The 20224-nt window shown below is 39.2% G+C and overlaps 1 protein-coding gene across 1 annotated transcript in view; it reads right to left on the bottom strand.

Annotated features, from left to right (window-relative positions):
• The window catches only part of Exoc4 (exocyst complex component 4), a 722780-nt gene that overhangs the window by 234268 nt on the left and 468288 nt on the right, over positions 1 to 20224 (bottom strand). The window contains exon 11 of the mRNA XM_038318719.1: positions 1766 to 1985. Coding sequence (XP_038174647.1) covers positions 1766 to 1985 — 220 coding nt within the window. The remainder of the gene's footprint in view (positions 1 to 1765; positions 1986 to 20224) is intronic.

The following is a 20224-nucleotide window of genomic DNA, read 5'->3' as shown; positions in this document are numbered from 1 at the left end:
AGAGACTACTAAAAGCAGAAAGAGGAAATCAAGGAGCGAGAAGAAGAAACTGCTGTCAGAGCCCAGAGAGAACAGGAGCTACAGCTATTGAGGAAGCTTCAGCACCTCAAGTAGGGAGGAAGAAATAATAGCCTCTTTCTTCTCTACCTTTGGGTTCCTGTTGGTGATCCCTCCCAGAAGAACCCAATCAAAAGCCACTTGGCAGGATGGCCTCAGTAGTACTGACCTTAGCATTGAAATACATGGGGAAGAGAAAGGGAAGAATAAGGAAAATCAGAAAAGGGAACCTGGCTAGGTAGCAGCCTGAAAAATCTTTCAGTTGATGTGGGATACTCACTAAGATTCAGGGAGGTCTCATCAGTGGAACAGCAACCCAGTGGGGACAGGGGACAGTGAACACCCCCTCTCTGTATACCAAACTTACTGCAGCCCCCTCAGAACAAACAGACAGACAGTATGCATGAGCAACTTCCCTTATGATGTTTCTCATTCATCTCTTTATTATGGAGTTTGTGTGAAACTAGACACTCTGCTGAGTTATAGCATGTCTCTAAATTCTAATGTACACAGACTTACCTAGTTAGGTAGCACATCCAAAGAGCTGACGGAAGCAAATATAACCCACCCATGTAAACAGCTCTGTTGAAGAGCTCAAGTATCCCTCACCTGGAGCCCCTCATATTGTGTAATTTATGGAACAATGCGCTGTGTTCATTGTTCTTTTCTTGAGACAGAGTCTTAGTATGTCGCCCCTGGATGGTCTGAAACTCACCACGTGAACTAGGCTGGTCTCAAAACCTCTAGAGCTCCACCTGCTTCTCCTGGAATCAGTTGTGTGAGTCTCCACACCCTGCTTACTATTCTTCTTAAAGCAAGATTAATGTAATTGTGAAAGTACATCCATACTTCAAACTTTTAATTTTCTATGTATTATCACGCTATAAGCTAAAATATCTACCACAGGCCTATGAAACAAAAATATCTATTGTCAGATAATTTCTATTGCCCAGAAACCATGTCTTCAAAGAAAATGTTCATTATTAACAAGATCATTACTTGAATTAAATGATCTGACTTTTAACAGCCAGTTTACTGGTTCAGACTCTTTGAGCTAGTCAAGTTACTTAAATTAACTACCTAAAACTGATTTGGAGAACTGGCTTCCCGCTGGTAACTGAGGTTACACAGGGCAACTAATGTCCTTCCTGCTAATCCTTCCTACTCTGGGATGCATTCACCAGTGGAAAAACAATTCTCTCAAGGACAGATTCCAGACAAGCAGTGAAGCATTGCTGGAATATCAATGAGACTCACCATCCCCCAGAGTTAAAGCTAAACTTTTCTATTCCTTTCATGATCTTGGGAATTTCCCTTATCCAAACCACATCAGAACTAGATTTCCCTAGTGTCTATTTAATTTGTTTTCTTTTGCTTTGTCCCTGTTGAATACAGAACCATATGGTAAATCTTCTTCTTTTCTAAAGTTATGACTCTTGCCAAGTCATAAGAAAATGGTGATTAAAAACAGTAATTTTGGGGCAGGAGCGATAGTTCAGTGACTATGAACACTGGCTGCCCTTCTAGGGGACCTGGGCTGGACTCCTAGCACCCACATCATGTAGCTTACGATCACTTGTTTCAGGAGATCCAGCACCTTCTGGTCTCCACAGGCCACCAGGCACACATGTGGTACACAGACACATACACACAGAAAAAACACATTTTAAAAAAATAGTTAAGTAGTAAGTGCTTTTCTTCTTACTACCTGTAGGAGAGGCCTCTGCACCCCAAGAACCTTCATGGTGTCTGCATTAGCTAGGATCTTCAAGGGGTCTGCTGTTTTGGTGACTCCTTCAATCTCCTTGTTGATCTCAGCCAAGACCTGATTAAGGAAGATGTTTTTGATGTACACGGTGAGAAACTCTCGAAGGGGACACTGTTTGGCAGGACCAAGTCCCATGGCATGTTCAATCTCTTGAATAAATCTGGAGGACAAACAAGATAAGAAGGTGGTTAAATAGATCAGGAAAACACAAATGTGACACCACACAGGACAGTATCTGTGGGTTCAGGCTGTTTCCATGGAGATAGCAAGGTTATCATTCCATCTCAATACAAGTTTCAGGTTTTTTTTTTTTTTTAAATCTTCACTAATTAAACGAAATAGAATGGAACAGAAAAGCATGGCTTCTTTTATGTGGGGCAGAGCACAAGACTTTGGTTAATTCTCAAAAGAAATAAGACCATAGGAGTTACAGGAAAACTAAGATAAACAGAAAATTATAGCACAAACTAAAGAGCATACCCACAAATACTGCATATTTCTCATTGAAACTGCTTATATACAATATGTGGGGCATAAAAGTATTCTTTTATTTACAATGATATTGAGTTTGTGGCAGGTTAAGAAAGGGAAAGAATAGGAGCTGGCAGAAAAGGAGAACTTCATGTTTTATGTTTAATGTTTTGTTCCTTTTATTAAAACACTTAAGGGCTATACAGACCAGAATATTGACAGCTCTCCTAACTCAGAGATAACTATATATTATTGTTTGTACTTTTCTGTAGAGGTAGGCCTTGCTTTCAATGGTTTCATACACACAAATTTAACCCAATTTAACCTACTACAGTTTAGTTAAATGACATCAGCCCCAGACAACATAGTTTAAATCTTACAGAATCACAGTACAGTTAGCATCATCCATTCAGTGTAATTACATAAAGCCATCTATGATATTAACCCTTCAGAATTCTGTGTATAAAAAACTGCTGGGCGGAACTGGAAAGACAGTTCAGTGGTTAAGAGCACTGGTTGTTTTTCCAGAGGACCTGGGTTCAGTTCTAAGCACCCATATGGCAGCTCACAACTGTCTTAAATTCCAAGATCTGACAGCCTCACACAGACATAGATGCAGGTAAAACACCAATGCACATAAAATAAGAATAAGTAAATTATTAAAAACAAACAAACCCAAACTGCGGGGCATTGTGGTCAGTGACCAACCATTCCATTCCAGTCTACTGTAAGTGGCCACGTGCTGTCTACTCATTTCATATAAGATTATGTGATTAGGACACATGTGATTATGTTGTCTCCTTATCACCAAGTGAAAAGGCCACATGGCATTTTATAAGAAGCAGATATCAAAATATTTGGTCAGTACAGATAAAATACAAGGGCAAAACTAAATGAGATGCCACCAGAAGTAAAATCTGAATTGAATGAAAATCATCTTATGGAAGAAATACATGATTTTGACAGTTTTGACACTGTCATTTCAAAATCATATGTAACCAAAATAAAACTTCTTAATATAAACGCAGAAATTGGCTGTGATTAGAGGGAGGGCAAGGATGGAGAGGGATGTGTCACTGGAGCCAAGTCGTGTTGGGAACTCCTGGAGGTGTTTTATAACAATGGGAAAAGAAAGATAAAATGCTCACAGCTGACTGAAATGTAGAAGCACAAGTTTGCCAAGCATAGAAAAGACACTCATGTGATTCCACAAAGTATACAATACAGAGCAAGACAGCACCATTCAAGCACGTTTTAATATTTCTGAAGGAAACAAAGCACTTTCTTTGTTTCTTTCAAGGTTCCAGTTACTAAATACACGTCAGACCTCAGTTTCTTTGCCGTTCATTTCCACATGTTTACAAGTGACAGTAAAGCTTATAATATTTTGACAGAACTTTCCAGAAGACACAAACTAATTAAGAACAGTTTTTATTGTTTTCTTACATTGTAATTTTAAAGTTTCACAATGGCATGCAAAGCAAGGGCTGCTCGTTATGTTTTCCCAGAAAAGAGGAGAAAGAAAATCAAGACAAAAGACAAATAACTGGAAAACACATTTTTAACTTGTATCACAGATGCTGCCTAGAAATATGGCAAAAAAAAAAAAAAAACCACAGATCTTAGTAGAAAAGTGGTCAAAGCCAGAAAAGAACATTTAGAAAAGAGAAATGCAATGTTCATTAAACATAAGAAAAAAAATCTCGCTTTCATAATAAGACAAATGAGAGGTAGAGCACCCTGACATTCCGATTTTGACCTATGCGATAGGCCAAATTCCACAGGTGTGAGAACATCATGTGTTAGTGTGAGTTTGGGAAGGGGGTATCTTCACGCAGCACCCATGCAGGGAAAAGAGGCACAGTACATACGGACATGTTGCACTATTACTCAAAACTATCTATGAATTTCCTTTTCACCCAGAGACACCACTTCTGGAAACACTTCCAAAAGTTAAGGCGGGAAATAATGTTAATAATCAGGTGGAAATGAAAGAACCGTGGTGCACATACTGGAAAGCTGTGCCCCTCCCCCTCCAAATGCGAAAGCTTTGGCTGCATGGGTATGAAAAGATCCCGGGTCACAGGTTAAATTAAAAATAAAAAGGTGTGAAGATCAAGTGTATTTAACCTGCACATTCTCACTGTACACTTTATCGTGTGTCTCATAACAGGTACCTGAAGGAGAAGGGATGGAGTTGAAGTCTGCGAGTGAGATGAGAATTTTTCAGTGATTATTTTTTAAAATGTTAAAATTATTACACACTGAAGGGTTAGCTACTAGATTAAAATAAAATCAGAAAAATTTAAAATTGCCTACATATAACACAGACTAAACTTTGCAAGTTATTTTCTAGCTAGACCCTATTTAAAGTTTAATTCATTAAGTTTTGTTGCTAAACTTATAATGAACATACTACAGATAATCTTAAATAGTATCTATCATCTTACTCCATTGATTGTGTTCTTTCCCTTTCTCCCTCTCTCCCCATTTCCATCTGCCTCTGTGTGTGTGTGTGTGTGTACACTGCTAGGAAGTAAAGGGGTTCTTATTACAACAAAAATAGCATGACCCAGGGAATTCAGGAAAAAATAAGAAACATTTAATATAGAGAAGTGAAAGAAAACCTCATCACTCTTTAAGGATCGCTCTTTAATAGCGAGTGGAAGAAGGCATGGAAAAGGAGAGACAAAATACTCAGCTACCGCCATAATTTTAAGATCTCACAGTTCCATACTCTGCCCTTCTGACCCCTTCTGATTTCATGGAACTTGCAGAGGAACCCAGGTGCACTCTGGTCCGGTTGGTCAGCCTCCGAAAGAAAACTATTGCTGTTTAACTTCTAAGGAGCAGATGAGAAAAACTCGTTTCACCACAATTCCATTTATTTTCTTTAGAGGGACTAGGGTTTTCTGAGGAAAATTACTTATATTTTCTTTTCAAAATCTTTATCATCTGAACAAACTTTCTACTAGTCAGCCTGTTCTTAGAGTGACAGGAACACTAAATTATCTACATTTTCTTTCTCTAGTCATGTATTTGTCTTTGGTGTCTCTAAAACATGAGATGGCTGCAAGCAGCACTGGCTGAGGGGCCCCATCATTTTCAGTGAGCCATCTCTCTTGAATACAAACCATTCATTCCCCAGAGCACACAACATCCATCTCCAGTGACACATCCAAGTTGATGCTGTCATTTTTAACTTAAGGGGATCCACTCAACATGTTTCCAAATCTGCTTTCGGAGCTGTAAAGGAAGGATCTCAGCAGATACATGGAAGAATTAAAAAAAAAAAATTAAGGCTATTTCCAGAGCCGTCTTTAGTCAGAAAATGGGAAGAATGGTTACCAGGGTGGGAGATGGTGGGGATGTGTTCAGCTAGACATGAGAGACAAACTCAGATCTACTGTACAAGGTGGGAACTTCAGTTAATGAATGGTATACATGGAAAGCACACAAGATAGATTTAAGTAATCATACATGTTTGTTTGTGTTAGCCATTCTATATCATGTTATATGCCTTAACATACACAATTTCTTCTTCTTTTTTCTTATTTACTCTTCTCTCATATAATACATTTGGACTGCAGCCTCTCCCCCCACTCCTTCCAGTTGTCTCCCCACCAGATCCCTTGCTCCTCCCTTTCCCTTGAGAAAAGAGAAGGCCTCCCAGGGAAGCCAACCAAATGCAGCATAACAAGATGCAATGAGACTAGGCACAAACCCTCATATCAAGGCTGGAGGAGGCAGCCAGTAGGAGGAAAAGGATCCCAAAATCAGGCTAAAGAGTCAGGAACACTCCAACTCCCACTGTAAGCTAAACAACAATAGCAAGTGTGAAGAAGACCTAGTGTAGACCTATGTAAAGCAATTCCACTAAAATTAGGAACAAGACAAGGCTGTCCACTCTCTCCACATCTATTCAATATAGTACTGAAGCTCTAGATAGAGCAATAAGACAACAAAAGATAAAAGGGAGACAAATTGAAAAGGAAAAAAACCAAAGTATCATTATTTGCATATGATATTATAGTATATACATGGGCAACCCCAAAAATTCTACTAGGGAACTCCTACAGCTGATAAACTCCTTCAATTAAGTGGCCAGTAGCCCTATACACAAATGACAACTGGGCAGAAAGACGTCAGAGAAACAATGCCCTTCCCAATAGCCACTAACATTATAAAATATCTTGAAGCGGGGTAACCCAAATGAAGGAAAATAATTTCAAAGAAAGAAACTGAAGAAGGTAGAGAAGATGGAAGATCTTCCATGCTCATGGATCAGTAGGATTTGCATAGTAAAAATGCCCATTCTATCAAAAGCAATCAACAGATTCAATGCAATCTCCATCAAAATTCCAACATAAGTTTTTACAGACATCAGAAGGACAATTTTCAGTTTCATACAGAAAACCAAAAATACAGGATAGCTAAAACAATCTTCAACAACAACAACAACAGGACTTCCAGATGTATCACCACTCCTGACTTCAAGCTGTACTATAACGTTAGAATAATAAAAACTGCATGGTATCGAAATAAGAACATGTAGATTAATGGAACTGAGTGCATGGGTAAGCTATGCTTGTTTTGGTAAAACAAAACAAAACAAAAAACAACCATAGAAAGACTTCTCCTACCATCTTGAGAGGTGAACCTTGCTCAGTGTCAACTGTGACAGGTAGAACAACTTTAGGAAGTAGAGTGGTCAAAACCACATTACTCAGAGATGGTATTGCAGAAGTCGGACCAAGCTGCAATGACTTGGACAAATAACTGAGTGTCTTGTAGCCTTGCTTCTCTACACTGTGAAGTGTGATAACAACACCACCTACTCACAGAGAATGGACATGCAGTAAGTGTGGCGGCTACTCTATTTCCACAGCGCAAGCTTAAGTGAGGATGGAGACTCTCTACTGGGACACACTGATAATTAGATTCTTCAACCAAAGGTTGAACCAAAGGTTCAGCCTCTTCAACCAAAGGTTGTAAAACAGGGTAAACTGTAAAGCAAATAAAGCAGTGCATGACTAATTTTCACTGCAGCTTTAGTCTTTCCCCTAAATTTAGTATTGATAGTTATGTATTTGTAAATACTAAACTAGATATTTTCATTTCATATCATCAGAGGGGAACTTTAAAAGTCTATGCATACAGAATGCCTGTATTTTTTAAACTGATGTTTTGTTGCAGCAATTTATGTGTTCTCTAGAAGACACAAATGAGCACCCACTGTCTACGTTTCACCCGATATTTTCAATTATATGTTTTACCATGATGTGGTTCCTACCTAGGAACTAAATTTTATAAACTAGATTTTACTCAAGCATCCCAAGCCCCTTGCTCAGACTAGCCTCCTTATCACAAATTATATTTACTGGAAATTATCATTTTCGCTTCCATTAAAGTTCAGAACTGTGTGGCTGGTACCAGCCCGACTTACCAGCAAGTACAGAGAATCTACCCCTGCTGTAGACACTGCACTGAAAGAAACGACCTTTATCTGAATGAAAATAGAGGCTAGAAGTACACTTATTAGGACACAGTCCATTCAAAATCCTAACTGTGCTTGATTTGTCTGGGAAAAAGAAATCAACCTAGAATCCATATGGAGTCAAAGACTCTCTCCCCAGACATGAGTTCATCCTCGTATAAAGAACTGAGAACAGTTAGTTATACACAGACAGATGAAACTTTGGATTCTAATCCAGCTAAGGCCACGAGAAGCACCAGAAACAACCTGGTCTGCACAAAGAGGCAATGCAACACATGTGGCTTCTTTAAGACATGTTTCATATTTATTTGATACTTCTCACGTTGCCATTTAAAGCTGAGCAAAGCAGAAGACAACTGGGCAAAGGAGTGAAGAAGCCTCAGCAGAACTGATTTGAGATATAGTCGACTTATATTACACTGGGTTGAAAAAAGATCATTTAGAAATGATTTACAAGGGACTCATTCAGAAACAGCAGCAACAGGCATATTTAAGACCATAAATCAGTAGAACATGAAAACTGAAGAAAAATCCATAAAGGTTAATGCACATTGGAGCACATTTGCCTCTTAATTCATGGGAGTGAGCCACTGGCACATCGGGGAGAGCTCTCCCTCAATAGTCTGTAATTGCTCATGCTGAGGCCAGCTACGATCTGCGCCTTTGTATATAAAGATTTTCTGGGGAAAAGTACAAAATAAGCTCATCACCACAGCGTCCAATCGTGTCCTCAGCTCGTGCCTCTAGGAGACAATTTGCTGAACTAATGAAATCAGAAGGGGTTTGGGTGCTCTTATTTGTAATGAGTGAGATTCATGCCTGGGACTTGAGGAGAAAAGAGGTAAAAATCATTAAGCAATGAGAGAAAAGAATATTACCTATGAAATTTGGACTCTGCCGGCTTACAAACAAATTTAACTTTCAAAAGTCTTGCCGTGAGTGTATTGCAAATGACTTGAGACTATGTTTAAGTGCTCCCGACAGACTAGAAAGCACTTTAAGAAAAATGAAGTAAGCCTCTTTAAATGACAGCTGTTAAAACTTTTAAGCATATAATTTAGAAATTGAAGTGAGAGTTAAACTCTAACCCTTAATATAAAACAATCTTTCTGTAACCCCTCAAGATGCAAATAAATAAAGTCAATAATATGGGTTATTGAACCAAGCTCAAAGGCAAGATGATAATTTTTCTATTCTGTTAGGGTTGAATTCTGTTTTATTGCTTCAACTTACTTTACTTGCAGTTAAATACCCTTTTATGTTATCATATAAAAGATTAAGCTGTCAAAAATTTCCAAGAAAATTTTAGGAGACGAAGTCTACTGCATGGCCTAGAAATGGCAGTGCAGCATAGCTAATATACTCTCTTCTGGGCTGGAGATCCACAAGGCCTTCAGATACTCTAATACAAATGCAGGGGGATGGGGACCACATTGTTCCTGTTGCTACACCAATAGGAGTGGCATCAATAACCACTCATGGTCACAGTGCTCTTACCATATCTTGCTCAAAGAGCTTTAGAAGGATTCATCAATACAAATTTCAAAGGCATCCTAAGAGGCTTGCGCTATTATCATGTCTATTTTACAGAGGATGGCAATGAGATACCACACAGAGAAGTGTTGTATGGAGTCACCAAGCTTTGGGTCACACAGTCCTCATGATGTTGCAAAGTAGAACACATGCACAACTATTTGGAAGCGGAACTGACTGGCATGACACATTGAGATACTTTCTCAAGATCAAATAGCTGGTAAGTTATGGGGCTAAAATTTGACGTTGGCTCCAGAGACCATGCAAGACTTACACCTATTTTAACACACTCTTTTTGTTTGTTTGTTTGTTTTGAGACAGGGTTTCTCTGTGTAGCCTTGGCTGTCCTGGAACTCACTCTGTAGACCAGGCTGGTTTTGAACTCACAGAGTTCTCCTTACTTTTGCCTCCCCAGTGTCTGGATTAAAGGCATGCATCCAGATCTTTAATAAGGTAAGTAAATATTATTTTCACTTTACACTATTGGTCTCTGACTTCCATTTTCAATCACCTGGGTAGCTTCAAATGGAAATCCTAATGACGTCTCACCTAGAACTCTTTACTGCTGAGTTCCCATTGTTTTCCAGTTCTTGCCTGTAATCTCCATATTTATATTATTATTACCACAATAACCCTGGGTCAAACTTAAAAATCATCTATCACTTATACCTAACCTTGCTACTCATGCAAGAAACCTCCAAATTTAGAGACACGTTTTCTGTTTAATGTTCACGTATGCTCATTTGGTCACCATCTTGTTTATTTGGCAATAAATGCAGAGTGTGCATATTATTGTCCCCATGACTGTAGGTGCTAATGCAAGCACAGTGAGAGAATCAGGCTCCACGGGTTTCATTTACACATTGTTTGTCATGGATGGAGCTCAGGCAGATATTCCTGTGTCTCCATTACTAACATTCACAACTCAGTTCAGGTTCTAATTAAATGAGGTGATGCAGATAAATGACGAGAAGTTAATATGCGCTTCCCTGTTACAATCTCCTAACTCATTTTCCTATTTTTCTAAACCTTGCTTCTTTCAATTTGTCGTACTAATTTCACCGAAGTACAGAATCTAGAGGTACTTACAAGGTTGTAACTGTGTCCTGCTCTCCCTTGCCCCCAGGCTGCTGCACAGGCCTGGCCATTTACCTGAGCACACTCCCGCCACTGTTTTCTTGAATGCTGCATACACAGTCCAAGCTTAGATATCACTTCTCCATTGTGTGTCTGTGTTGACTGTCCTGTTCCCCACGACACCCACATAACACCCCTGGTGAGGAGCCTGCACCCCACCAGGTAGAACTTTCGGCAAAGGGGAGCATTCCTATTTATTGTGGGTAGTCTGGTACTCAGGAGGTATATACCCTGAGTGTAACCTGCACAAAAGTAAACCTAGTGCCTTATCTCACACAGCATTTTTAGTGTACCTAGAGTGCACTACTGTGGGGAGCAGCTAGACTGGAGGTCTACAAAATTGTCATTTCTTTCAATGGAGCCTTTGTTAAAGGACCAATTCCAAGCATGGGCTTTCCCCAACCTCTTAACTACTTGACATCAGTCATAAGGTAACTATTTTAGTCCTTCACAGTATTGGTCATTTTTCTCCCTATCCTTGACTCGTTGATAACACAAACACACTCCTTCAGAGCCGTCACTGTGCTCTACACCTCTGAAACAGACACAAAGTGTTCAAGTTAATTAAGTACTGCACGCAACTAATAAATATTCAAATAAATAATAGTACTGTATTATTATTATAGCTTACTTAGTCTTGGTCATTTAGGTCCATGACTTTTTAAAGTGCTCACTACCCACAGGTTATTTTAATGCTCTGTTTTATAGATGAAATGGTTAGATAAGCCGGACGATAAAATAATTGAGGTGGTGCAAGAGGACAGGAGGCTGTGAAACCGATGATGCATGCGTTATGCTAAATGTTTCAAAATGAGGCGCTTAACGACAAATTATCAGCATATTAAAACCTAGAACTAAGCATATGCTTGCTCTCTCATATGAAGCTCTGAGAATCTGGACCAACCTGAACACTCAGGTACCAGTAATAGAAATCTAAGATCGGAAATTTGTCATATGCAAAAAAAAAAAAAAAATGTTGCGACAAGGCTGTTGCACACATGAATTCACAACTGTGACTGAATGTTCAAGACATCCATGAGATCAAACCACTCAAAATTCTATCATGGGTGAGGCAGGGGTACGTGAAGTGTCATCCCTAGCTCCCCAAGGAGCTACTAACAATAGACGGCTGTGGGGAAAGAGGTAGTTCTCATTGGATGTAGCTCCAAAGGCTGCTCATGCTCTAGTGGTTATCTCTATACCCATGCATATACTGTACCCATGCAATACTGTACTCATGCACATATTGTACCCACGCACATACTGTACCCACACACATACTGAACCATGCACATACTATATCCATGCACATACTGTACCCACATACATACTGTACCCACGCGCATACTGTACCCACACGCATACTGTCCCCACGCACATACTGAACTATGCACATACTGTACCCATGCACATACTGTCCCCATGCACATACTGTCCCCATGAACATACTGTATCCATGCACATACTGTATCCATGCACACACTGTCCCCATGCACATACTGTACCCACGCAATACTGAACCATGCACATACTGAACCATGCACATACTGTACCCATGCATATACTGAACCATGCATATACTGAAACATGCACATATTGTACCCATGCACATACTGAACCATGCACATACTGTACCTACGCACATAATGAACCATGCACATACTGTATCCATGCACAAACTGTACCCATGTACATACTGTATCCATGCACATACTGTACCCATGCACATACTGTCCCCATGCACATACTGTACCCACGCAATACTGAACCATGTACATACTGAACCATGCACATACTGTACCCATGCACATACTGTACCCATGCACATACTGTCCCCATGCATATACTGAACCATGCATATACTGAACCATGCACATACTGTACCCACGCACATACTGAACCATGCACATACTGTACCTACGCACATAATGAACCATGCACATACTGGCATCATGAAGTAAGTATAGTGAGTAAAGAAAAGAGCAAGGGAAGCTGGGAAGGAAGGGTGGTAGGAGGGGATGGGAGCAGTTGAAGGGAGGGAATGGGGGATCAGAACTGATCAAAATACAGTAGTACAGGTTTGAAATTCTCAAGAAATTTAAAATTAAAAATTATACAATATATGCTGGATGAGAGAGGCAGACTACTTGGCTCTCTTTCGGGATTCCTCAGCAGGACAGATTTTGTTATGCTTAGTAAATAAACGCTTTGGAAAGCTCAGTTTGAATTTTCGCAAAGGAACCTATTTGACAGCTAACCTTGTTCCATGATCTTAACTTAGATTATGTTTTACCAAACTATTTTATTATTACTTGATTAATTGCCAACCTGAATGTGTAGCAATCTAAGACAAAAGTACCTGCAAAATAATGTGTGATCCCCAGCAAACAATTATGGCATGGGCCCAAGACACATAGTATTGAATGAGTTCAAAGCCTTAAACTCGTATATATTTATCGTATTTTATTTGAATATTTGATTTTTACAACTCATCCACGATCTTCTCATCGCACTATACCACATGCATTTTCCTGGACAACGTTTTTAATGAAGCATTGTGCAGGATTTCTCAAAAAAAAAAAAACACTGTTATTGTACAGTGGTTCAAAACCTTTTTAGTCTTCCTCCTGTTAGTCCTTTTCTGCTTGGAAAAGACAACATTTTCTAGAATCACTTGTAGCTGTGCATTATTATCTCAGGGTTTCAACACAGCAAAACAGCCCGTATGTACAATATTTATCGAGGATGACAAATGAACTAAGCTGAGTATTTTAGAGCTATTTTATCCAGTGTCCATCACTACCCTGTCCCTTTCAGAGGCACCAGAGAGCTCATGCTCTGCAGACAGCTTCATAAATGTGGCTACTATTAGCCAGGATCCGAAGACTTTACTATTCCTGTAAGTCCACTTTCTTTAAGTTCTCACAGTAATGCTAAATCAGATTTTAAAATTCTGTTCACAAAACCTAGGTATAGAAAAGTACAAATTATCACAATTGCACATAATCAGAAAGGGGGGGGGGGTCCCTTGGCTGTCTGAGAATCTGCAGGTAGCTCTGCCCTATAATAATAAGCAGAATTTCAAAAACAAACAAACAAATGCAAGATCTTATAAAAGAATTTGATGGCACTATTATCGGTTTCCACAGAACCAGTACTATCCTGTATTAATATGGTGATAACTAACTAAAGCACAGAACAGGAAACACAGCTATACAACAGTAGTGTCTACAACCAGATGACTCTGCTCATTGGCTTACACGTCTGGGCTGAGTGCTGCTACTAACTGGAACTGAATACGTAAGAGACAGCAACCCTTACAGAAATTGTTTTAACAAAAAAATTCAATATCACACTTGATTTCATCAGAGAAACATTATCTGTTTTCAAAGGAATGGGGAGTTTGGGGTAATATATGCTTTATCATAAGATAAATACAAAGTCTATCTTGATGTGAAAAATTATTTTAAAACTACTTTGTCTCATAAGAAATTTGTGAAAAATTTATAGTAATTATATGGACAATGAGTTTACCCTTTATACAATTTATTTATCAGCATAATAGTAAACACAAAACTTCACTTTTTCAGATGGGCTATGAAAAATTACAGCCACAGGCATGGTAGACAAAAGCTTGAAAGAATTCCTCATTCATCATCCATGAACTCAGCTTGGTGACAATGCATTCATAGTTGTTAATACCATTAAATGTTTTTTTCTATTTCTAGTATTTATTTATTTTTAATTGTTTTCATTGAGCAAAATATGTTTCTCTGCTTTCTTCCCTTCCTCTTCCCCTGCCTTCTACCCTCTCCCATGGTCCCCATACTCCCAATTTATTCAGGAGATCTTGTCTTTTTCTACTTCCCACGTAGATTAGATCCATGTATCTCTCTCTTAGGGTCCTCGTTGTCTAGGTTCTCTGGGATTGTGAATTGTAGGCTTATTTTCCTATGTTTAATGTCTAAAAGTCTCTTATGAGTGAGTGCATATGATATTTGTCTTTCTGGGTCTGGGTTACCTCACTCAATATGATGTTTCCTAGATTTATTCATTTGCCTCCAAATTTCAAGATGTCATTATTTTTCCCCACTGTGTAGAACTCCATTGTGTAAATGTACCACATTTTCTTTATCCATTCTTTGGTCAAGGGGCATTTAGGTTGTTTCCAGGTTCTGGCCATGACAAATAATGCTAATATGAACATAGTTGAGCACATGTCTGAAGACAGATGCTTAAAAGAAATCCAACAGTAGCTCAGAATTGAGCATAATAGAGGGTTATTTATTTAGGGGTAGAGTCACAGATTACAGTCCTCTGCTGGAATGGGGAACAGCAACCAAATCCCACAGCCTGAAGAGAGGCTGGACATGCATGTTTTACATTGGCATTTATAGTATAAGAGGCCACGCCCAAGTGGGCGGGTAACTTAAAGGCTACTGGCAGTAGGAATTCCTACAGCACATGTCCTTGTGGTATTACTGAGCATTCTTTGGGGATATACCCAAAAGTGGTATTGCTGGGTCTTGAGGTAGGTTGTTTCCTAATTTTCTGAGAAGTCGCCATACTGATATCCAAAGGGGCTGTACCAATTTGCACTACCACCAGCAATGGAGGAGTGTTCCCTCTCCCCCACAGATTCTCCAGCATAAGCTGTCATCAGTGTTTTTGATCTTGGCCATTCTTACAGGTGTAAGATGGAATCTCAGAGTTGTTTTGATTTGCATTTCTCTGATGGCTAAGGATGTTCAGCATTTCCTTATGTGTCTTTCAGCCATTTTAGAATCCTCTGTCGAGATTTGTGTCACTGCCCACAAACATGCTTTGTTTCAAAACTGATACAATAAGCTGTTCTTGGGCAAGAAGTAGAGGAAACCTCTTTCTCTTTTAAAAGGATACATCAGTATTCATCTCATCGATTTAGAAAAAATTCTTGGAAATAATCACTCACAGTATAGACCCTGGCAACAATTGTGAGCTTGAAGTCAGAACTCCCCAGCATCTAACTAATTCAAATATTTGCCGATTATGACTACATTGTATTCTAGAAGCTGGTGATGCCAGGTCCTTTAAAGCAGGGAGAAGCGATTATCTTCCATACGTACAATTTATCAGTGCTTGCTGTAGACTTTAACAAAACTCACTCTTATTCTGCTTTAGGGCTATTTTGACAATGATAATCATTTCTACTTTACACATGACAAACCTGCAGTTCAAATAAGTAATTTTCTGGAGTTCACATGATTATCAAGCTTTAAGATTATATCTTGAACCCAGTTCCAGCTTCCAAGTAGCCTATAATTCTTTCTTCTTTACCACATGCTAAAGATGCTCTACACAGAAAGAAATATAGAGGACTACAATTTAATACTTGGTCCCTGATTCAGTTCTCTTGGAAAAATCCTCCAATAATAAAAACTATGAAATGATATTTTTCATAAGTTACAGATATTTTCATATTATATTTTTGAACTACTAAGTCCTTGGTGGTCTGCTGCATAAACTTTGTTGGACAAAGGACACGATACATACATAAGGCACAGTGTGTCGAGATCGTGTACCCTGGCACTGACTTCTATAGCAAAGATCCAAGGACAGGCACAGCAAGACAACACTGCTGTACAAGGTCTGGGAAGTGTGACAGATGTGGACATCACCAAAGTTCCAGCCTCTTTAGGACAAGCAAAGAATCTGCACATTTTCCCTCAGCTCAATGTTGAATGTTCCAATGACAGGCGCAAAAGAGTAATTAGAATATGTGGGTTTCTCTTTAACCTGGCCGACCATTTCCCCTAACAGCACAATTACCCTGCTAATGAGATTAAATTTGGTTTAACTAGAGGATTATTTCACTGCAGAGCCCCCACTGACTCTGATTCCCACAGGATCCATAGCGCTGCTGATGCACCCACCTAACATTCATTTAGTATAATGAAAGCCAGACAGAAGAAGTGGGCCTGCACGGCAGTGAAAAAACAGAAGGGCTTTTGTTTATATTGAAAAAGAGCCTCATTTAGTCAATCTGAATCTTCCTAATACCCAGTGAAATATTTATTAATGAGTATCAGCACAGCCAGCCAGGGAGCCTTATTTGCATTAATTTAAACCATAAATAATTGAAGGGAGATTTCATTCCTTAAGTCAGGGTTTCAGAGAAATCCTCAGCACGCTGAATAAAAGAGGCCATTAGTGAGATGAAATGTATCAGAAGTTGAGGGTAGTATATGTTTTGCCCAATCTTAGACTACGTGCATCATTTCTCAATTATACATAATTCATTATCCTGTTCTATTCACCTCAGTATAGGGGCCAGAATGAGACACTTTTTTCCCCTCCAGGTCAGAGTTATAAGGAACCTGTAGTAGGCAATGGCGTCCATCAGGCTGGACCAAAAATTGGTTGTGAGATTCAAGTGCACCATTATCTCGTTTACCATGAAGCATGATCAGACACCATAAAGCAGACAAGACACCTGCTCTTTGAGGGCTTGGACTCAAGGCGTGCTAAATTGAAACAATTAAAATAAAATTAAAATTGGCTGTAAACAATATGGGAGTAAAAGAGAAAAGGGGAGTGAGAACAAGAACACGTGAATGGAACAGGAAATACTGTAATATACTACAGCTATCCAGGACAAATTGCCATGTGCTAAATATGTGTAAGTTTAACAATCATACACTTTTATTTTACACAATATGGTAGTGTGCTGGATTCTGAGTTTAAAAGATCATTACTGTGGGTTCTAATGAAGGAAACATATCCCCGCCTCATTGACCCACAGAGAAAAGAAATGAGAATTACACAGGACAGAGACTCAGTGGTCTGGACTGCTCTCTATTCATGAGTACATGTCATGGCCCTCTGGGCACTAGGTTCTTTGAGGGAAGGATGTAGATTCAATTCATTAATGTGCTTCCCAATGGGCCAAGCACTATTCATCCGCAGATGCTCACGACAAGCCTCCTGCATAAAGTGAGAAGTTATGCTAACCCTGAAAACGGCCATGGTATAAAGCAACTACTCAGGATTAGACTTATATACACATATGTACAGAAAATACACATTTATTTGTTGCTGTGTGTTTTTTTTACTTTATACTTGTATCTCTGTATTCATCTTAGATCTAGAATTTAAATTCATTTGTTCAAGCTCTGATTAATTCATATTTCTGAAACAGACTTTTGCCTCATATTAGCTGGGTTTGCAGTAGTGTAGAAGTGGAATGGATTATTGATTATTCATAGAGAGAAAATATGATGTGCTCAGCCAACAACACAACAGTAATTGGGGGGTGAAGAACATCTCTTTCATAGCCAGTGAGAAGAAAATCATGTCCCCAATGTTTCCATGCCCCATAGGAGCTCACCATTCCCCTTGGGTACCGCAGGAATAAACAGTTTTGTTAAGAAAGCAGTGGTGAGAAAAAAGAGGCCCGCCCTCATGCCCTCAAGTCACCTTAGCCACCATGACATGCCTCTTCATTTGCCCTCGCCATGCTAACGTGTCTGTTATGTGTCATGTAGGCTGTGATTATTGGCCGGTTGCCATGCAACAATCCTTTCATTTAGCCAGAATAAGATAGGTTTAATCAACTTCAACAGCATGCCTGAGCCATTCTTTTCCCCATGATAATTTATGGATGTTAAAATTCTGGAAGGGAACAAAAGCAGGAGATGATTTTGAAATTTTCATATGTTGCTCTTAGATGTGAGAAGTTATGCATGACTGACGCTTTGTACTACCGTGATTAGAGACTAGAAGACGCTTGCTTGTAATGCCCTAACACTGGTCAAAAGGTGTAATGTGGTGTCACACTCGGTCACCTGGGTCAACTAAACTTTGAAAGCAATGACCAGGGGATTTATATGAAATGTTTCCATGAATGGACTTCTTTTTAGATATCACTGGCAAAACAGAAAGGAAACTCTATCAACAGAGGCCTAAGAAGTCAGTGCAGGAACAAGGTGCTAAAGTGACAGTTACTCCCCGCAGTCCTGTGAGGACAAGAGCAAGGCTATCCCTGAGACAAAACAAGACACCTATGTTCCTGGGATGGTAACTATTTCATTACAAACATCACAAACAAACAAGCAAGCAAAACCAAAACCAACAAAGCATGATGACTATTTTAGATCTTGGTATTGAGAAAGAAGAGGCTCCTTTCTTTTAGCCAATTAATTCTCTAGAGGCTGCTGTCATAAAAATGCAACAGAACACAAAATGGTGAGAAATCAGAGCACCGAGGGATGTTATTCAGTATTTGCTTTCGAATATACTAACAGTACGCAAGTCTAACTAAGTATGATTTGAGAAAATCGAAAAGGAGTAACAACTAGGTAATAAAATAATACTAATACTTCAAAAATTTTAAAGTATTTTTTTGAGTTCCTTTGACTTTATCCATCTAAACTAACATCAACAATTTACAGTGCTACACAGGAATTTTCATTTGGTAAGGAAGGGGTTCAATAGTAAGTGTAAACCTAGAGAAAGCAAAGAAAATGAGATAGGTGGGTGTGAAAGATACAGTATAAAAAGGACCATCAGCTGATTCACCATGTTGCTGGTATTTTGTCTGTTGTTCTGAACTTGTCTCATTTCATTGGCTTCATGATCAACTTAGAGAAGAGACAGCAGAGTTACCCCCACACAAGTCCTGTTTCCTGAGCCGTCTGCGGTTCCTCTGTATATGCTCTTTACCAGTGTCATCACATAATGGCTTCTATTTCTTGTACACCTATCTTTCAAAATCTCCCCTGCTGCCCCGTCTATGGTTTTAAGAGCGTCCATCTATGATCTGGATCCACTATTTCCCAACATTTCAGTAGGACATGCCTTTGCCGTTATTTCATGAAAACCTGCATTTTTTCATCCTGAAATTTTTGTTAATAATTCTACTCATTCAATGTACATTTCTTTCCAGTGATATTGCAGAATATCTATATTTAATACATATGAAACCGACGATATATGAACTGAGGAGGGACAATGTAAACACAATGAGACATTCAGCCTGTAAATTACTCAGAGAGAATGTCCCAAGAGAAGCAGGAGACACAAACCCAGGTCCCCCAGTCAGAATCAGTTACTGGTTGTCTTTCATGATGTCACTATCTAGTTGCTCTGAGTGTGACAATGTGACCTAGTGTTTTAAAATATCCATTTACTTTACATAACATAATGTTACCTTCACAAGGTAAACACTTCATCTGAGGCTCATCCGAAAAAGAGGAAAGCTGGAGGCAAGTCTAGCTGCATTACCATCTCTAACTTGGAATTTTCATGGGTTATAACAACATCTGATGCTCACCCTAGGAACAAAAGTGAATCCTAACAACCATAGGTGATTTTTCTACCTGTCTTTCAAATGCTCGGCTTCAGGCTTATTGTCTGCAGTATACATTAATCTGTCTCTTCCCTAGCTTTCACAGGCTAAGGAATGCAATTATGTCTTTTTTTTTTTTTTTTTTTTTTTTTTTGGTTTTTCGAGACAGGGTTTCTCTGCAGCCTTTTAGAGCCTGTCCTGGAACTAGCTCTTGTAGACCAGGCTGGCCTCGAACTCACAGAGATCCGCCTGCCTCTGCCTCCCGAGTGCTGGGATTAAAGGCGTGCGCCACCACCGCCCGGCGCAATTATGTCTTTATACCTTCACTATCCCCTGCTATTTTTCATGCAATCATCTCTTCCCAGTGTATTTTCATTTCTTTGAGTACAGGAATTGCATTTTTATTTTTATTTTTTATATTTCCCATTGTTCCTAA

The sequence above is a fragment of the Arvicola amphibius genome, chromosome 2 (assembly GCF_903992535.2).
Source record: "Arvicola amphibius chromosome 2, mArvAmp1.2, whole genome shotgun sequence".
NCBI lineage: Eukaryota > Metazoa > Chordata > Mammalia > Rodentia > Cricetidae > Arvicola > Arvicola amphibius.
Note: the sequence above shows the minus strand (reverse complement) of the source record. Positions and strands in the feature narration are given on the sequence as shown.